Source organism: Neodiprion virginianus, chromosome 5, assembly GCF_021901495.1.
Source record: "Neodiprion virginianus isolate iyNeoVirg1 chromosome 5, iyNeoVirg1.1, whole genome shotgun sequence".
Classification (NCBI taxonomy): domain Eukaryota; kingdom Metazoa; phylum Arthropoda; class Insecta; order Hymenoptera; family Diprionidae; genus Neodiprion; species Neodiprion virginianus.
In genome coordinates, this window is record NC_060881.1 from 28792236 (window position 1) to 28809934 (window position 17699).

General features: G+C 41.5%; 1 protein-coding gene across 7 annotated transcripts in view; it reads right to left on the reverse strand.

Moving 5' to 3' along the window:
* LOC124304684 (neuronal PAS domain-containing protein 1) overlaps positions 1-2103 on the reverse strand; it is a 130668-nt gene extending 128565 nt beyond the window's left edge. For 2 of the 7 annotated variants that reach the window (XM_046763213.1, XM_046763212.1), the window contains exon 1: positions 510-2099. In XM_046763213.1, coding sequence (XP_046619169.1) covers positions 510-625 — 116 coding nt within the window. In that variant the 5' untranslated portion in view covers positions 626-2099. Of the gene's footprint in view, positions 1-509 lie in introns of all 7 variants that reach the window. The other 5 variants (XR_006908248.1, XR_006908247.1, XR_006908249.1 and 2 more) reach the window with 5 other exon arrangements.
* Positions 2104-17699: the final 15596 nt, after the last annotated feature.

Here is a 17699-nt window from a genome sequence, read left to right on the forward strand (position 1 = left end):
TATTGCATGCCAAAGAACTATAACGAAGACGCTTTGAAAAGTATCAACGATCATTGGCAGCCACTATATCAGAGTTGCGGATGTTCAAGATAAGAGAAACGTCGAAGCTTAACAGAAATCGCCAAAATACTCGAGAGAAAGAGTCCGACGTTCATCGCCAGTGGTTAGAAGTCCGATTTTGAACTGCTCGCCGACACAACCCAATGTAATTCGGAATACCACAAAAATTATCAGAGAATTCGGATTCGTTTCTCATTTCAGCTTCTGTGCAGTAACATGAATTGAAGCGGTACGTTCAATCGTTTCACCATGGAAAAGACGATCTCTCTAAAATCTTGGCAGCCGTCCCCATACCTCGAAGAGTAAGTTTGGGGACTATCGATGGCGGATAACAGTTCAAAACTCTCCAGAGTCAGGTATTCCCAGCGATAAAAGTTTCGGGTACCGAATTCGGAGGCTGACCACTACACGCAGACGCTCAATAATTACGAATCAGATGGCCTTCTTACCTTTTTCCGTTTCTCCGGCGGCGTTTGGTCGCGTAAACCGTCCCCAGCTGGCTCATGGCGACGGGGTTGTTCGGCCCCGCGACCGAGGTTGGTGCCGGCGCCGATGTGGGCGTCATCGCTTGGTCAACGACGACGGTGGAGGGCTGGGGGTGCACGGCGCTCAAGGAAAGCGTCGAGCCCGGTGGTGGGTAGCATCCCGCGGTGACGTAGTCCGTCGGCGTGATCGTTCCGGATCCCGGGCCGCAGATGCCGACCACCCCGGGGCCGATCCCGACTCCACCGACTCCACCGACCACCCCCAGCCCTGCCGCGCTTCTGTCCAGCGCGTACAGGGTGCGGACCGGGGTCGCACTGTTTCCCTGGCTCGGCCACCCCCGGGCTACGTCATCCTCGACGGCCCCGACCTGCACCTCCTGACGATGACGGCGCTGTGGGGATCGCTGCAATTTTCTGCCGGTTCCCGTTTCCGATTCACCACTTCGTACCGTCGCTTGACGACCGTTCTTCCTTCGACAATTTCAACCTAGCTTCGCTCTCCTCTTGTCAAGGCTTCCCGAACGAACAGGTTCCTTCACCCTCTCAAGGGGTGCATCGTGACTTATACCACCTCGGACGGACTCGCTCCCTGCAGTTTTGTTGTTGTATATTTCACTTAACGACACTGTCTACTACGCTGTCACTGGTAATCGCACAGTTCTTCTTACTTATCACCTTACGTATGCGAAAGTTTTTGTCTGAAAATCCTCAAATCATACACCGCGTATCCATTTTAGTACGGTCTCATTTCACGATGGAAGAACAAAACCATCACAGTCCTTACTTCGGTTATTCACTGTCATGAACTGCCACTAAACTGCAACCACCTCGTTGAAAACTTGTCTATTCCATTTGATCATTAGCTTAATCACTATCCTGAAAATTTGCACATGACTTCGTTCAACGCCTGACCATTGATCAAGGATAGTTTTACTTGGTGATTTTTGACACGGTCCACCGTGTTCACAAGCCCTGAGTAACTGGAGCACTTGTTCACCGTCGTCGACACTGGTCGATGTTCGAAACCCGAGGATCACGATTACGACAAAACGTTTCAAAATCTCTCCACGTGCACTAAAAAGTTCATCACCGTGAACGCTGGGTAAAATCACTAACGTCGAACCGTCCTGCGGTGAACATACAACGTCTCACTGGTCACTCTCACAAAAAACTGATAACCCGTATCACTGTTCGTCACTTCCACGGTCCACCACAGTCTGCAAAGTAAGGTAGCGGTAAGATGCCTTTCGATTAGTCACTTGACACGTTGCTCGTCGAACATGACCACCGCGAATTTCGGACCGAAATGGTCGGAGACCCATTAATGGATAGTTGGAAAGAAGTGGTAGTGTCACTGTCTGCACGGCAATAATTCACGGCAGCGGATCGGAGAACCGAAACCATGCGGCGGCCGGCAGCTGCGAACGTGGGCTCGTCGCGGTCGGACGCAACTGCAGCGGTGTATCCAGTCCGGTCAAGACCTCGACTCCAGGAGTCTGTCTGGCTGCCGAGGCACGAGCACCGGCACGAAAGCGCCGCGCGCGCTGAAGGATGCGGCGGTAGCGGTGGAACCGGCGGTGCTGGTGGTGGTGGCGGTGGCCGTGGTAGTGGTGGAGGGTCTTAATAATCGAGCTCGGGCCGAACGACGAGCGCCGCTCCAGGAGGCGCCCTTCCGACGTAGCGCCCCGCGATCGACACGCCCCGGTCGACGCCGACCCGGCCAATCACGAAACCAGCATGGCGCTTTCTCTGTGTACCTTTACTGCCGGCTATAACCGACTCGCTATGAGAAGGCCAAGCGCCACACTCCCTCAACGCGATTGCTATCGCCGAACCGCGTTGCGTCGCAACTACGACTAGAACCCTCGGTGTCAACCCTCGATTATTCTTTCATTTTTGTTTAACCAACCTCCCACTTTCTTCGGGGCATCTCTTTTTCCGCATCACATTTGTCGGATGGTTTTCTTTCGACTGATATGTATACGGGCACTGTGCGGAAGCTGCAGAGTTGTCGTGCTATCGATCTGTCTTGCCATGTCTTGGGGCTATTTTTACCGCATCATTTTTGGTCATATCCTTCCATCTTCCGCTAAGTACAAACGTCACAGTTCAACACCACCATCAATGACACCGGATTTCATCGAACCTTCATTCCATCGTCTCCTTAGCAATTTCTATCTAGTTTCATCAGTCGCAACCATGTTACCCTGGATCATAGATGTCCTGCTCGACTCAATCTTCTTTAAATGATCAGATTCATTGAAAAAAAACACGGACATAATTCGCCAATGCAGAAACGAACAATTTTCTAGTTCAAGAGGATGGAGGACTCGTTGGAACATCCATTGATCAATAAAGGAGGATTCTAATTGTTTCTCTGAATGAGACAAAGCTGAGCTTCGAGATGTGTGCATTTTGCATCGGTTCCATCATTTTACCATGCAAATAGTTTAAACGACTCGAGATTTAGTTTGGCTGAAGTGGAGAGTTTGTTTCTCGATGTTGTAAAAAAATCCTTGAATGAATTAGTTTCTTATCTAAACGTCCTCCTCCTGTTGAAGTGCCTTCAGGTTTCTGTTGGAGTCAACGGTTTCTGTAACTTTAACGCTATGCAGTTTTCATGCGGCACACGCATATTACCGTCCGGGTTAAACAATTTTCTTCTGGCACTTAATGATATGCGTGAGGTAAAAGAGATTTCGTACGGCGGTGCCACTTTGCAGTCAACTTAACACTTGGCTGGTCACAAAAACACCAGCTGGTAGTTCGAATCGATATGGAGGGTAGACCACGAGTAAGCGCAGACTATGCCGGGCGAATTATTTTTGAAAAAAAAAGTTTATTGCTGGGTATACGTTTGTTGTCCAGGTTATTATTAAAGGTGAATATACAGCTCCGTTTATTCCTTCATTGATATCACATACATGGTATACAGGTAATTGAATGAGATCGAACGAATTGAATATCACTTTGTCCCGAAACTCAGAGGGTGCAGGTTTGGCTTCCTGAAGTTCATGCATTCAGACACGAATACTGTGCTTTTCGTATACGTGTGACGTTTCTACCGATGTGTGGGTCACTTATATCCGCTCAACTACTTTCGTTGCTTACTTATCTTCATAGATCACAATTCTCTTATCGCCATTTGCGCCTCGCGTGGTATTTATCAGATATACGATTATACCAGTACAAGCAATAGCGACTATACAGCGATAGCACTTATATAAATATAGATTATCCGGCACCGTAGTACATAGAACCCAACATGCAGCACGGATTATCTCGAACGCTACTAGTGTACAGTAGGTATATATATACGTATAGGTACAGTACCTACCATTGGGTATTACCGATGTGTTTACGGCACTGCAGATAAATCAAAAATGGTAGAAATTATTGGTTTTCTTCACCTTTGGTTAACTTCTTTTCTCTCTTTTTTTCTTGCCATTTCGTTCACACTTGTATAAAGTAGAACAATTTTTCTAACACTTGGCAAGCAAGCTATACTTGACTATTTGTACTCGAAGAATGTCAAATTTTGAACGATTTTCAAACAGTTCATCCCCACTGAATAAGATTCAAGTTTTTCTTATTACATAATATTTCAAAGTCTAAGCATGCTGTTGTTGGAGATTAATATCAATAGAAACTACAAAACTGAAAAAGAATCTTTGTGCAATGAAATGAAGAAAATCAAATATTAGCAATCATTCTTTAAAAACTTAGAGCCTAGTGCTTGTTAACGTCTCAGCAATTGAAAAAAAGACGTGCAGTTTTTACCAAAATTCATCGCTGGATCCATGATACGTGAGTTGAAAAATCTTACAATATTGAAAGCTATTCAACAGAGTCGTAGGGTAGGAATTATACACAATGCATAAGTATACATGCATGTATATTTATTTATTTGGTTACTCACACTCAAATGCATAGTATACGTTACACATTCTATTTATTATTTCATACGATGGTAACGCCTCGGAAGCATGCGAGGTCCAGGCGTTTTATCGGCAATACAGGATATTGGGGATTCTCCCCCTCTTCGATTTATATGTATATACAGGGACCTTATATACAGCATGGTAATGGATTATTGAACAGTGTGGCATTGGTCAGGGAATTGCATCAGGTACCACGGAATGTTGCATGCCACCCAGTGTCTCATTCTCATCTGTCCCTTTCTCTCTTCGTGGGTGTAACGTATACACCTATGTACACATAGTTTTTATTTCTTAATTGATTGCTATATATTTCATCAATGACTCGGATCTCCAAAACTCACATATGCGTGATTTGAAATCGAATAAAAAATTGACAAAAAAAAGCCGATGTTTTTCGACAACCATAGTTCAAAAAAGTCTATTCTGCACCTTTAGACTCCGCGATTGTGCATCGAGTCTCTTGAATATAGGGGAGATGAGAGGAAAGGCAAGGGAAATGGTATCTGGATGTACCTACATTAGTATAGCGAGGCGTGCAGCAACCGCGCGAAACGTATTAAGAAAGCGAAAGGGGTCTTGGGAGGAGTCGGGTAGCGGACTGCACGCATCGTGAACTCACTGATTCACGCACGCGACCGAAAACAACGATTGTATATCCAACGTTAACCAGTTGAGCTGGTCAGTGTCGCTCGATGTCATCACGCATCCACGCACGCACGCATCATTCACTCACGCACCGTATCCTTACACTATTTATTGGCAAAACCTACCCCTACACGAATCACATACGCCGATTGACCGCTAACACGATATCCGATATCGACGATGGTCGATGATGGTCACAACGCGAATTGCAGGGAAGGAATTAAACAAACTGAAATTCCGCGCTTGAACAAACATATTATTCATTTAACGAGTGAATGTTTTACCCGTTTTTTCATGAGTGTTTTCGGTACACAAAGTACCAGTTTCTGTGTAGATTGAGTAAGTCTGCGAATGCGCGTGCGCGGAGTGCAGAAAAGATCACTTACAAGTCCTGGGAGTCAATGCGCATGCGCTGCCGTAAACTAATCTGACATTACGCGACCCTAACCTCAATTTCGTACTTTGCGAAAAAACGCGCAACATAATCTTGTTATGTGAAGAATCCTGTGCAACAAGCAGGAAACGGTCTTTTCGCCTCACGTATATACAATATTCGGCTTCGACTTCACCTACGATTCGTATTGCAAACTTACGCTCAGTCCGAAAAGACCAAGTTTGCCTCCTTCTTATACAATAATACTATTATACAGCAACGACGACGGGAACGGAAAATTTCTCAGCAGTCAATTTTTGTATTATATATAATTTTCGTTTTTTTTTTTTTTTTCTATCAATGTAGTAGGAAATTTTTCGCCCACTCTGTCGAAGACACAAAGTAACCAAAAACAATTAATATCACTGATCTAATCCTGTTTAGTTAGTAATTTCCGAATCAGTCTTCCTATGAAATAAACATTAATGCTTTCTTCGGAACATTTGTCGTTAGAATTTCTTCTCTTATCGTTCATACAACTTTCACTTTATCCAAACTATTTCACTAAATATAAACAGTCGCCTGATCCAATACCAAATACTAATATAATTTTTCTATCGTGCATTTGCTGTTGAAATTTATATTTCTCAAAGTAAAATTCATTCTTCTCTATTTTTATTTACGTTTTTTTTTTTTTTTTTTTTATCGTTTTTCATAATTCAAATTCATTTTCAATGCAAAATTTTTAATCGTTCAGCGGTTCGTGCCGGAGTAAATTTCGCACGGTTGTGTTACACTGTTAGGGAATATACGGATTCCCCAGCAGAGGCTAGCCTCGAGGGAGATACTCGTTCGGTATATACCTGGTTTTGCCATCTAACGGAGCTACTGCCAACTGAACGGACTTTTACCTGGACAGGTGAAACACAAAATTACCGATAGAAGGAGCACCTGGGAATTCAGGAACAAGCAGATTACTATATAAAAGTTTAAAAGTCTTCTCGGATTATCATTAGAATAATTGTTATATCTGCGTGAATAAGTTTTTGACACAATTTATTCATTCTTTATACGTCACTATCGGTAAATACAAACATTGAAAATACTCAAACGTAACCAAATTTGCGATTTTTTAGGATTTGCGCGTAACTTTTTTTTTTTTTTTTTTATTTTGAAATTTTTAATCCATCAGTTTTCGTTTGACTCTGCGCAAATTATGTTACACATTATGCAATTCACTGTTAATTTGAAATCGAAAGTCTTGCCGAGAATGAAAACCATGCCGCAAAATTGACAAGTACTTTTTCTCTCCGCGAGTCTCTCTCTCTCTCTTTCCCGACGGAATTATAATTACCAAATAACGAGCATTACATTCGGTATGAATAATGGATAATTAATTATCCGTGCATATTACGTATAATGTAAATAAAAATTCTTGACAGGATCATTTTCTTTATCTCGGCGGCTTTTGTTCGCCGATCTGATTTCTCGATTCCGAACTAACTCGCACATCCGCAGTTGTATATTATACATAATTTACAATACATGAAAAAAATATCTGCAGTTTTCTACACACGTTCGAAGAACGAAACAAAAGCTTTGTTAAAAAAAAAAAAAAAAAAAAAAAAAACCGCATCTCCGCATACATATGCGGAATATCACATGAGTCTACTTATTGTTAATTAGATAAATCATTGTTTTGAAATGTAAACCCGCAATCAAATATACCAGCTGCAGCAACTAGTGGAGGCAACTGATGCAACGATATCCCAGCGTGCAGTCCATATATGTGTACAGCTACTACATTATATACGATATACTTACCATTGTATATATACCCGCTTCTCCAAGCTCTTGTACCTGTATATTATAGATGTGCACCGCGTCTATAAGAGCTGCAATGCTGTTGAACAAGCGACACAACGCGCTACGCGCTTATAATTGCGTGCTAGAAATAATTACCACCATGGGTATGTAGCAGAAATATCAACATGGTTCTCAAATTTCATCGCGCTAAATCACAGGTTCTTAAATCCGGCGTGCAAAAGTGCAGGAAATTTTCACATTTGTCCAAAATCTTTTCAAGGACATTGAAACTCAATCAAAACGATTGCGTCACGTTTTTTTCTTTTTTTTACAATTTATTTATTCTACTTTTCTTCTTCTTTCAATTGCTGATCTACCGTACAGCCTCAGTTGTTTCGATGCATGCGATTACTGAGACAACGATAATTATGGGCTGAAAAACAGAGCAAATATTACGGCAGCTTCTTTTCTCCTTCTTTAGCAATTTGCATGGATTGAGCATCACTGGCATGTGAATGTTTAAAAAAAAAATGAGGAGGAGAAAGATGGAAACAGAAAAAGGGAGAGAGCGAAAACAGAAAAATATGTTAGCGCAGCCGTCAGCCCGGAACTACGTCCTATGCATTCCCATGCCATTATTTATTGTTCATTTTAGTTCGTATTGCAGTATGGGTATTCACCTACCTGCAGTGTTCTGAACACATGCCCAATGGCGTTACATTTTAAGGCCGGAGTGCGCAAAACGAGCTCATTTGATTCTCTCTTCACATCTCTCTCTCCCCATTCCTTGCTTCCAATTTTTCATCTCTTATTTGTCATATAAAATCGTATCAGCGCAGACTTTCGGGTACACGATTGACTCGTCTCTCTATATTCACGCATCAGACACGTAACTGGCAATTTGTTACGTCTCGCGAATCGGCAGGAACGATTTACGTACAACCAGACAGACAAACTTTGCACTTTCAGCATGGACCGATTGCATTATTCAGGACCGTATGCACTTCATACGCCCTGTAAGCATTTCTAGAACAATTTCCACGTCGTCTAATGTCTGTGAAAGCGAACGAAGATCTGTCACGACTTGAGTCGTAACGCGCTAAAAGCTTTTTTTCCTCTCGAAATTGGTGTACCAAGAAGTAGAAGATTTGAGAAGTGATTGCCAAGCGCAGTTCCAACGGTATTTTAGGACCTTTTTTTCCAATGGCAATCAATTGTTCCAAATGAGCGACAAGTCATTGGTTCACCGGTCCGAATTCGAGATTGATTTTAGAATAATACATCGCTATTGGAAGAAATTTTTTCTTTTATCGGATGCATAGTAGATTTGTGGAGTAAAACAGAAGCGAAGAAGAGAAAATAAAGGAACAAAATGTTGTATACAGCGATTACGGCAAGATAAGAATGGGGTTGGGTGATCGGCGTGGTGCGGCTGCAGTAGCAACATGCGGAGCACTTTGAGTCAGCGGAGTGGTAATGATGATGGAACGAGTTGCGTGTCGCTTGTAAGCTCTGTAAGAGAATCCACGTCTTATATACACCGGAGGAACGGTAGTAGTCTGCGCTAAAATTGTTAACCACCACCACCACCACCATCACCATCGCAACCCTCCGTGGTAGGAAATTCGCCGGTCATTTGCTGATATCGTTCGCGTTCGACCAGCAACACGACAAGAACTGTTACCATACTTATACTTATAACTATTATACTTTACCTACCACTTCAACGACCATTTATACACATTGATCGCTCTCTCTTGGAGTTGGTAACGTTGACACAAACGAATAAGGAAACGGGGAAATGTGGCTCAGTAGTAAAAGAAAACTCGTAGAGTCCTACCCGAAATACGATTGAGTAAAAGTTATTTGTCAGGTGGATTTTCGATCTTACGAAAAATCGATCATCTCAAGAAAGTTAGAAATTGATCTGAAGGCTGCAGATCGATCAGAGTCTGCGGTTAATTTCAATTACTGTAAACATTCTCTGAAACTGTGTGATGGAGAATCCGAAACCTGATTCGTGTACTGTCTAAATACTCGTACGTCGTATCTCAATCGACTTTCCTGGACGTTATAAGCGTCTCTGAAACGCGGTGCGAAAGGGTTCGGATCCCAGCTGGCGACACGTGCGAGTCCGGAAGAAACGATCGGCATTCCGAGTATCATCAGCGTAATGAAGTCCATAAATCTTTGAGAGGATCGAGAAACCGGAGCGGGGATCTGGCCTTTTCTGAATCATGCAATCACTTTGCGTCCAGTTTCCCGGTGGTCGGAAACATATTGACGGTTTATTGGATGAAACGAAGTCTGATCCCCCTGGGATTGCGAAGCTGTACGGAAGGAAGAAGGGAGGATAAGGAACCCGTGGTTAGGACCGTGTTCAACGCCCCGTGAAGGCCTCAATCTCCCATTCCGGACAATGGACAGTGGTCACTCGGTCCGGTCCATTGTACAGGTCCGAAATTTTCGTCAAGGGATAAACACCGCCTCATGTCACAACAACCCGATGAAAGCATCGCCTAGATTTCATGGCTGGTACCCCGTCACGTTCGATCACGTTTCAATTCGCAGGATTGGCGGAACCTGAACGGAAGCCTCGACTTTTCGGCTCGGACTTGATCGCTGTTTATGGTTCCTTTGTTCGTAGTTGGAGATGGATTGCGGTCAACGCATTGAAGGTGAATTATAAGGAAATATCGTCGGATGTACCCATGGTCTGTACTGGGTACCGCAGTTGCAGTGGACGATTACAATTTTGTGGTACGCCATTACAATTGTGGTATCGCAGACTAAGATGCGTGATTATGGTACTCCCAAGAATTCTTTGTCCTTTTCACGGATGTATGAATTATCGTACAATGGAAAGATTGCGAAGAAAAAAAGATTCAGAAAGCACGTTCATCGTCCGGCTGGAAAGAAGCCCCAAGTTTCGAGGTAGTTCCGTGGGTGAAATACGTGTTATAAATTCACAGATCAGGTTCATGGATTGTGAATTCATTTTTTATTCGAGTGTAAAGTATCAAAGTCGTTGAATATGCAAACAGGCACGTATACGCATAAAATGTCGAATAATTTGAGTCCAAAAAAAGCTGTTATTCCCAGAAGTGGTCGGTCAGATGTTGCGGGTAAGAGGATCGCTTCTGATCTGTAAAAGTTAATTAGATAAATAGATAATTAGACAAAGGATATCTGGCGTGGCATCGGATAGGATACAACTTCTGACGGTCTCTATACGCATGTATAATGGAGGAAAGGGGGAGCCCATGATTACACGGGGTGTTCTCTACGCACCCACACACACAACCGCATATTGTTATTACTGTATAGCAGATTGTTATTATGTAACCGTTGATACATGCCCAGAACTATAATGAGGCGAATAATACATAGAAAAGCCGCGATCCGTGATCGGTGCAATTACCTTTTCGTAATGATTCCGGCTGCGGTTCATATGAGGCTGCGCCATGCCGCGCCGTTTCACCTGAGGAATTCTTACAAATTATGAGAGAAGAAATTGGTAGTCTAGCCCTCGGTTGATTGACAGCTGCCCGCCGCGAGATCTGTTGCCCTTCTCATCTCAGTCTTCGTCCCCCGGATTACAGCCGCCACCGTCGCCCCGCCGGTAAGGTAGACGCGGTGCAAAACTAATCGCGAGGATAATCCGATGATTAGCCGCGTCCGGGTTTTCGTACCGATAATTGTCAGATGCGAAAACAAAAGCGGGAAGAAGAGGGAAAAAAGAGAGGTGTAAAAAAAATTCAAACGGATCTTTACCTCTATTCCTGTAATTTTAAACCGAATTTTTAAATAATTATCGTACTTATTATAATGGTCGGTATGTAAGCGCAAATGGTGAAGAATGATAACCAGCATTTTTCACTCCAAGATCACAGTCGTTTTTTGCTTTGTACCGCTTCCCTTTTTTATTTACTGTTATTATTTCAAACATTTATTCACCTGGGTTTCTAAGTTCATGTTGATTTTACACGTACAGTTTTGACTGATTTTTATTCAGTTTCATTATCAACATTTTGTTGGGCAGATTATGTCTGATACTTCTCAATCATCCTTCCGAGGACGAAAATACGTTTTTCCTAATTTTGCCATTGCGCATTGTGACATACGTGTTACGTTCAGGAAAAGTTGACGCGATGTAATTTTCCATAGTGAAAAGTCAGGTTTCCAAACTATGCGTGAAAATAATACAAAACATTGTCAGCAGAAATGTCGGAAAGTTTCATTTATTTATTCGAAAGGTAGCTACACAACAATTTAATGCCATGAGTACAAATATAAAAATTGTCGAACCGTGTTTGCGAGAAATGAAACGAAAGATAGTAAAAAAGAAAAAGAAAAAGATGTAAATTAAAATAGAAACGTATAGCATAAGAACGATTCTGTTAAAAAAATTAATAGCATGGAATTTGCCGGGTGAATGTTTAATTTTTTTCCATTCTCATCGGTAATTCTTTTTTCCAATTCTATTCTACGGCCAGCCACAGATCGTCATGGCGACGGTGTTCGAACTCGCATCGTGAAACCTCATCGTGTATATATAAGACGCGTTCGCATCTCGACTGTAGAATTGGAATAATTTTTTAACAGCCCAATTTAGCGGTATAAAAGCCTGATCTTTTTCACGTATTATATAGTATATTCGAAGTTGAGAGTGAGGAAGAGAGGGGATGGCGGTGATGATGATGATGATGATTATGATAATTGTGCAGACAAGAGGCCGCAGGAGCATTTTGCACGCGCCTCAGAAGTCGAGTCCTGCCGAATGTATCGGGGCCCAATAAAGATCCAGGCCGACAACATAGTCCGGACGGTCCTTGACCAAGAAGCTGAATTTATCTCGAAGCTTTTTAGACACCGTCTCTTCGGAGGCTTGCCGAGAGCATCGCGATTGACAGGGAAATAACCACCGACCATTTTGCCGATGGTTAGTCAGTTACCTCCATTAACGGTGCAGATTACAGGAGTCGTCTCGTCCTCCAGTCCGATCGACGCGTCGAAGATTTTAACCAATTTTCGCAACAGCGACCGTCTGTGTACAGGAACTTGGTTTAAATGTTTCGAAATCGCTTCGACATCTTTTTCTTCATTCGTTTTTCATTTCCGTTCTGGGAATGAAATTTTCTGCTCTCTACATCCTTCTTGCGCCGCTTACATTTCCTCTAAATCAATGTGTAGAGTTGGAGTAAGACTCTGATCCCGAGATCGATCGGATTTTTCCTTCGTCCCACCGCTGACACCAAAGTTCGATTTTAATGCAAGACACTCGATATTTTTCGTATCAAGGTTGAAAGGTACCCGTTAAAAGAGGAAAAATCTTTTGAATCAGATACAGTTTTAGACTTTCATCGACGAAACGTCGTAGGTACGACGCTAATTGTACACTGTATGCGTGTAATTGTAAACGCCTGTGAAAGAGATAATGCGAGTTATTTTGCAATGATAATATTCCGTGCGAATATGTGACGCAAGAAAAGGTTGACATGACCGTTGACCTACACCCTGAGAAACTTGAGTGGCTGCAACAACGGCAGAAGCAGCAACAGCACGCGCTAATAATTATTATTAACCTGCCAATTATCAGACGACGGTCTCTTTAATGCCGCGGAAAAATGGTGTCGCAATACGCGCGACAAACTATTGTAGCGTAATTTGCCTTCCTCGATTATCGCCGCCATTCTTTAGTCCTAATTCCCAGGCTTACAGGCAGTTGTTTCTTTCTTCGTTACCGTGTTTTGTTAAGGATAGATATGAAAAAAAAATTATAGTAGGAGGGACAGCGTGACTATACAATTCGGTATTAATCCAGCTCTGAGAGTTGAAACAATACAATATTTCAAGTCTGTGATAATTATGCGACTTCTAAGTTTCAAAGGTCGGATGGAAGAAAATTTAACCCTTTGCGACAGGGCGTCTCATGTATTAAACACCTTTTTTGAATCGGTTGTTCAAGATTTACATTCAATCTTTGAGATGTTGCTGTAATTTGTTTTTTTTTTTTTTTTCTTTTTGCACTATTACACCTCTGTAATATCAATATGGGTTTTTTAAGAAGAGTTATGACGATTCCGAGAATATAGTGAGCCTTATAAATAAACAAAGTGTTGAAAATGCCTGTTTTTACAGGATAAATGTAATTGTGGGACGGTTATGGGAACTAGAAAAGTGGAACTCGGTAATATTGGATAATTATGGTCGTTGAAACGTATCAGACTTCAGAATTTCAAAATTCAAGATGGCGGATCCAATATGGCGGACTGAGAATACACAAATCGTTCCTAATCGTTTGAAATTTGCTACCCGGATGTTTTCGTAGTCGCTGAAAATGAATCTGACGTCAGAAATTGAAAATTCAAAATGGTGGATCCAATATAATGAACTGAATAAAAAAAATTCATCCTATACGCTTGAAATTTGTTACTCAAGACGACTGACGACTGAATTCTTGTGACCAGTCTTTGTGATATCCTGTTGGATAATTATATCACAGCTGTAGTAGAAAGAAAGACTACAGTAGCGGTTTGATTGACGACGAATTTAGCGGCGCGGTCACGCCATGAGGATCGTGATAAATTACGGATAAAGATGAAGATGGAAAAATCGGCCATCGAGGTTTTTGGTTCGAGGCTGCCCTCGCAGGAAATACTCCGGGAGCCTTGAGTCTCGGAGCCTCCTGGAAGGCAGGGATAAACAATTACCTGGAAATAGGCCCGGCAAACTATCCGACGATTATGTCCTCTGAGCCACGAAACTGAATTGGCCTCTGTTTCGACATCACGCGAGATGAAACACCCGGCTCCTCTGTATTTATACCATGGCAGCTAAAACAAGTTCAACAGTCCCAAAAAAGGCCGCCATTGATTGCCGAATTACCCAGACCATGTGTGCAGCTTCTCGCGTTGCTATCCAATTTCTTCCAAATTTTGTCGCGAGTGCATCGATTTGACGAAATTGTTTGATCCTGATAAATCTTTTGAATCTGAATTTAAAACTGATCGTGAATTTTCAATACACTAGTTTCAAAAAAAAAGTTCACAGAAACAGGTCAAATATTTCAAAGCTTACCGAGCGTTGAATTAAAAATATTTTGAAAGTGAGATGAAAATAATGTCGAGAAATTGATGGGGAAAATCACAGAGATTTTCAAGCATCGAAAATTCTTATACAGCTTCTCAAGAGATACCAAAAATTTTCAAAAATCTTTAGTCTATCCAGAGTTTCATTTTGTTCCGGGTTGCGGAGAGATTAATATTATACTTGATAGAATCGAAGACGGTGGAGGGCTTTAGAATCATTTTTCTCGATCAATAATTTTGAAGTGCCTCAGTTGTCATCCGATTTCAAAATTTCGGTCCCAATCATTTGTTTCCGATTTCGAGAACAACTTCAAGAAAAGACACAGAAGCTTTCGATGATAATATAGTTTAAAAAAAAAAAAACCTGAAACGTTAAAGAATGATTTTCGGGTGCCTCAGTCTTCATTCGATTTCGAAATATCGGTCTCACACATTTGTTTCCAATTTCGCGAAGATCAAGTTCAAAGCAAGAGAATCAGAGCTTTCAATGATAAAATATTTGAAAATTTTTGAAACGTTGACGACTGTTTCTCCATTCTTACGTATTATTTTCACCCCTTCTCCCTTCCTCCGATCTCCGTCATTATCGAACACAGAATCGACGATACGAAGCGAACAGTTTTAGGGTGCCTGAATCTTTGATCCATTTCAAAATTTTGACCCCACACATTTGTTTCCAATTTCGCGAAGATCAAGTTCAAAGCAAGAGAATCAGAGCTTTCGATGATAAAGTATTTGCAAATTCTTCAAACGTTGACGAATGTTTCTCCATTCTTACGTATTATATTCACCCCATTTTCCTTTCCCCGATCTCCGTCATTATCGAACACAGAATCGACGATACGAAGCGAAGAGCAGTCGTGCCTCCAGTAGAGGCGTAATGGGATACGGAGGGCTCGGTTGTAAAAATTCGGAGAAACAAACGGACGCAAGCACACGCGACCAAGATGGCGGAGGTGCAGCGGGGAACCTGCCGGACGAGAGGGCTGGAACCGAGCCCGGAATGAGCTGGGGGTAATTGCGCGTTAGTATTCCGGACGCCCCTCCCCCAGGAGGCGACACCGCGACGGCTACGACGGCTACCGAGACCCGGACTTTGCTGCCTCCGCAATCCTCCGCAGGCAACGCGCCAAACACGCTGACCCGCAAAATCTCGCCAGATACTCCAATTTTCACACCATTTTTTCCACCACTCATCGCCGAGCAATTGTGCAGAGGAGAATCGAAGCAGACTGTCGGTGCCGTTTCTTTTCAAAAAGAATTTTTTCATTCATAAAGTACGTATGTACCAAGGCCAATGTTTTCTGGATCGAATTTTTAGTTTATGAAAATTGGCACTTTCAAGTCTTCTCTTCGATTTCCGACCACTCCATATCACTTCGTACGGTAAATAACGACGTCCTTTCAGAGATGCAGCATTTTATTTGTAACGATTTGAACAATTTTTGACTGTTTATGGAGACGGGTTTTCAGTGCAGATCAACGTAGAGAGGCTTGCAATATGCTGCGTTTGAATTATGATAATTGATAATTAGATGCTGTATGTTTTGGTATTTTTTGGTATACCATTCGTTGAATGTTTTGTTATTTTACCTGAAAAAAGAAATCGAAATTGAAAGGATAAGAACCGAGATTTTTAGATGATTCGTTTGAGCTGTAACTTCATCTGACATCGGGAGTCCAACGGTTTCCTAAAACCGATTTTCGAAAAGAATTAATTTGACACAGAAAACTGGAATTAATAAAAATTCTCGATTCGTTGATCGGAGGAAAAATGAAATTTCTCTTTTTTTCTATCGAGTGATTTTATTGCGAGTGAAAACGCGAGTAATCTGTACCTAACATCAAAACTCCATGTTCAGATATCCCAAATGTCGATGATCTTTATGGAATCGTTCAAACTGAGGCAATGTAAAAGAATTCAAATGTGAAAAAGTTACTGATTTCAGAAAAACTCCAATTTTCGCTCAGCTCTTTTCAGTCTGACTGGATTTTTCCGTTTCTCGAACAATCCCACGGCTACAGTGTTGAGTTAATTCTTCGTTCGAATTCACATATCTTTCAAATACAAATATCACTTTCTTTTTTCCGAACAATTGGGTCGGCAATATTAGATTATTGCACTTTTTTGAATACGTTGAAACAATTTTTTCAACCAATAACAGAAGTGCGTTATACATACAGGTGTGTTAATTGTTATCGCATGATTCAAACGCGATTTGATTTATCAAAATAGATAATCCTCATTATGCAAATCTTCTTTCTACTTCTCGACGATAATTTTGATCCTTTCTTTGTCCGTGAATGTTTTCCAACCTCACGGATGTTCGACTTCGACAATTAGTAGGAAGAGTAAAACGTTGCAACAATTACAACGATAATTGTTTCCCTCGGTGTGTAAGAAGGGGAATGAAATGAATCCTGAGAAGAAAAAGGCAGGAAAAGGTGAGGAATTAACACAGCACGAAATACATTTTAAATTTATTTACTCGCGTTGAATGTTAATTTAATTTCATAATTGTCGAATAACAATTATGCAAAAGCGTGCAATTATTCGCTGTGATTTACGGGGCGAAACAGTTGTTCGCAAACCTTGGCTCGTTGTTTAAATTACGTGTAATTAGTAAGTACGCAATCGTTATTACATGCCCGTTACCGAGTGCATTTAAACACGTATTTCAGCATTTAACCATACAAGTGTTTTCGATTTTTAAAATCAAACACTCATTCATAAATTATCGAGCTCCGTACGATCTAAAAATATAATATACAAAACATGGAAAGAATGACAATATGTATTATTCATCGTACGTCGAGACGCCAAAAGTGCAGAGGAAGAACGACGCTCTCAATATTTTATCGTAAGATTGAGGTTATTTATTTATCAATGCCGTCTAGACTGCAGTTTGATACGTCTCGTCTTTTTTCCAGCGCAATTTCTTTTCTACATTCTTTTTCAAATGTTTGTTCTTTAACTTTTTCGACGAGAGTTCTTTGCCATGACAGAATCGTTTCATCCGTGGAAAAACAGGAGAGTATTCGAAATTTTAGAAAAGAGAATCGTCGCGTGAAAGTTCTGAAATTTTTGTAACTTAATTTCGGGTAATTTGATCAGAATTTAATAGTAGACATGTTCAAGGTTTTGAAAATTAATCAAAATCTCAGACTTGAAATTTTGAAACAATCTTCGGTCACGGTTCAAACAGCGATGAATGAACACGAGCAGAGCTTTTTCTATCGTGTTTAATTATAATCTTAAAGTTCGTTTAGCCCCTCTAACATCTGTACAAAAATCTGC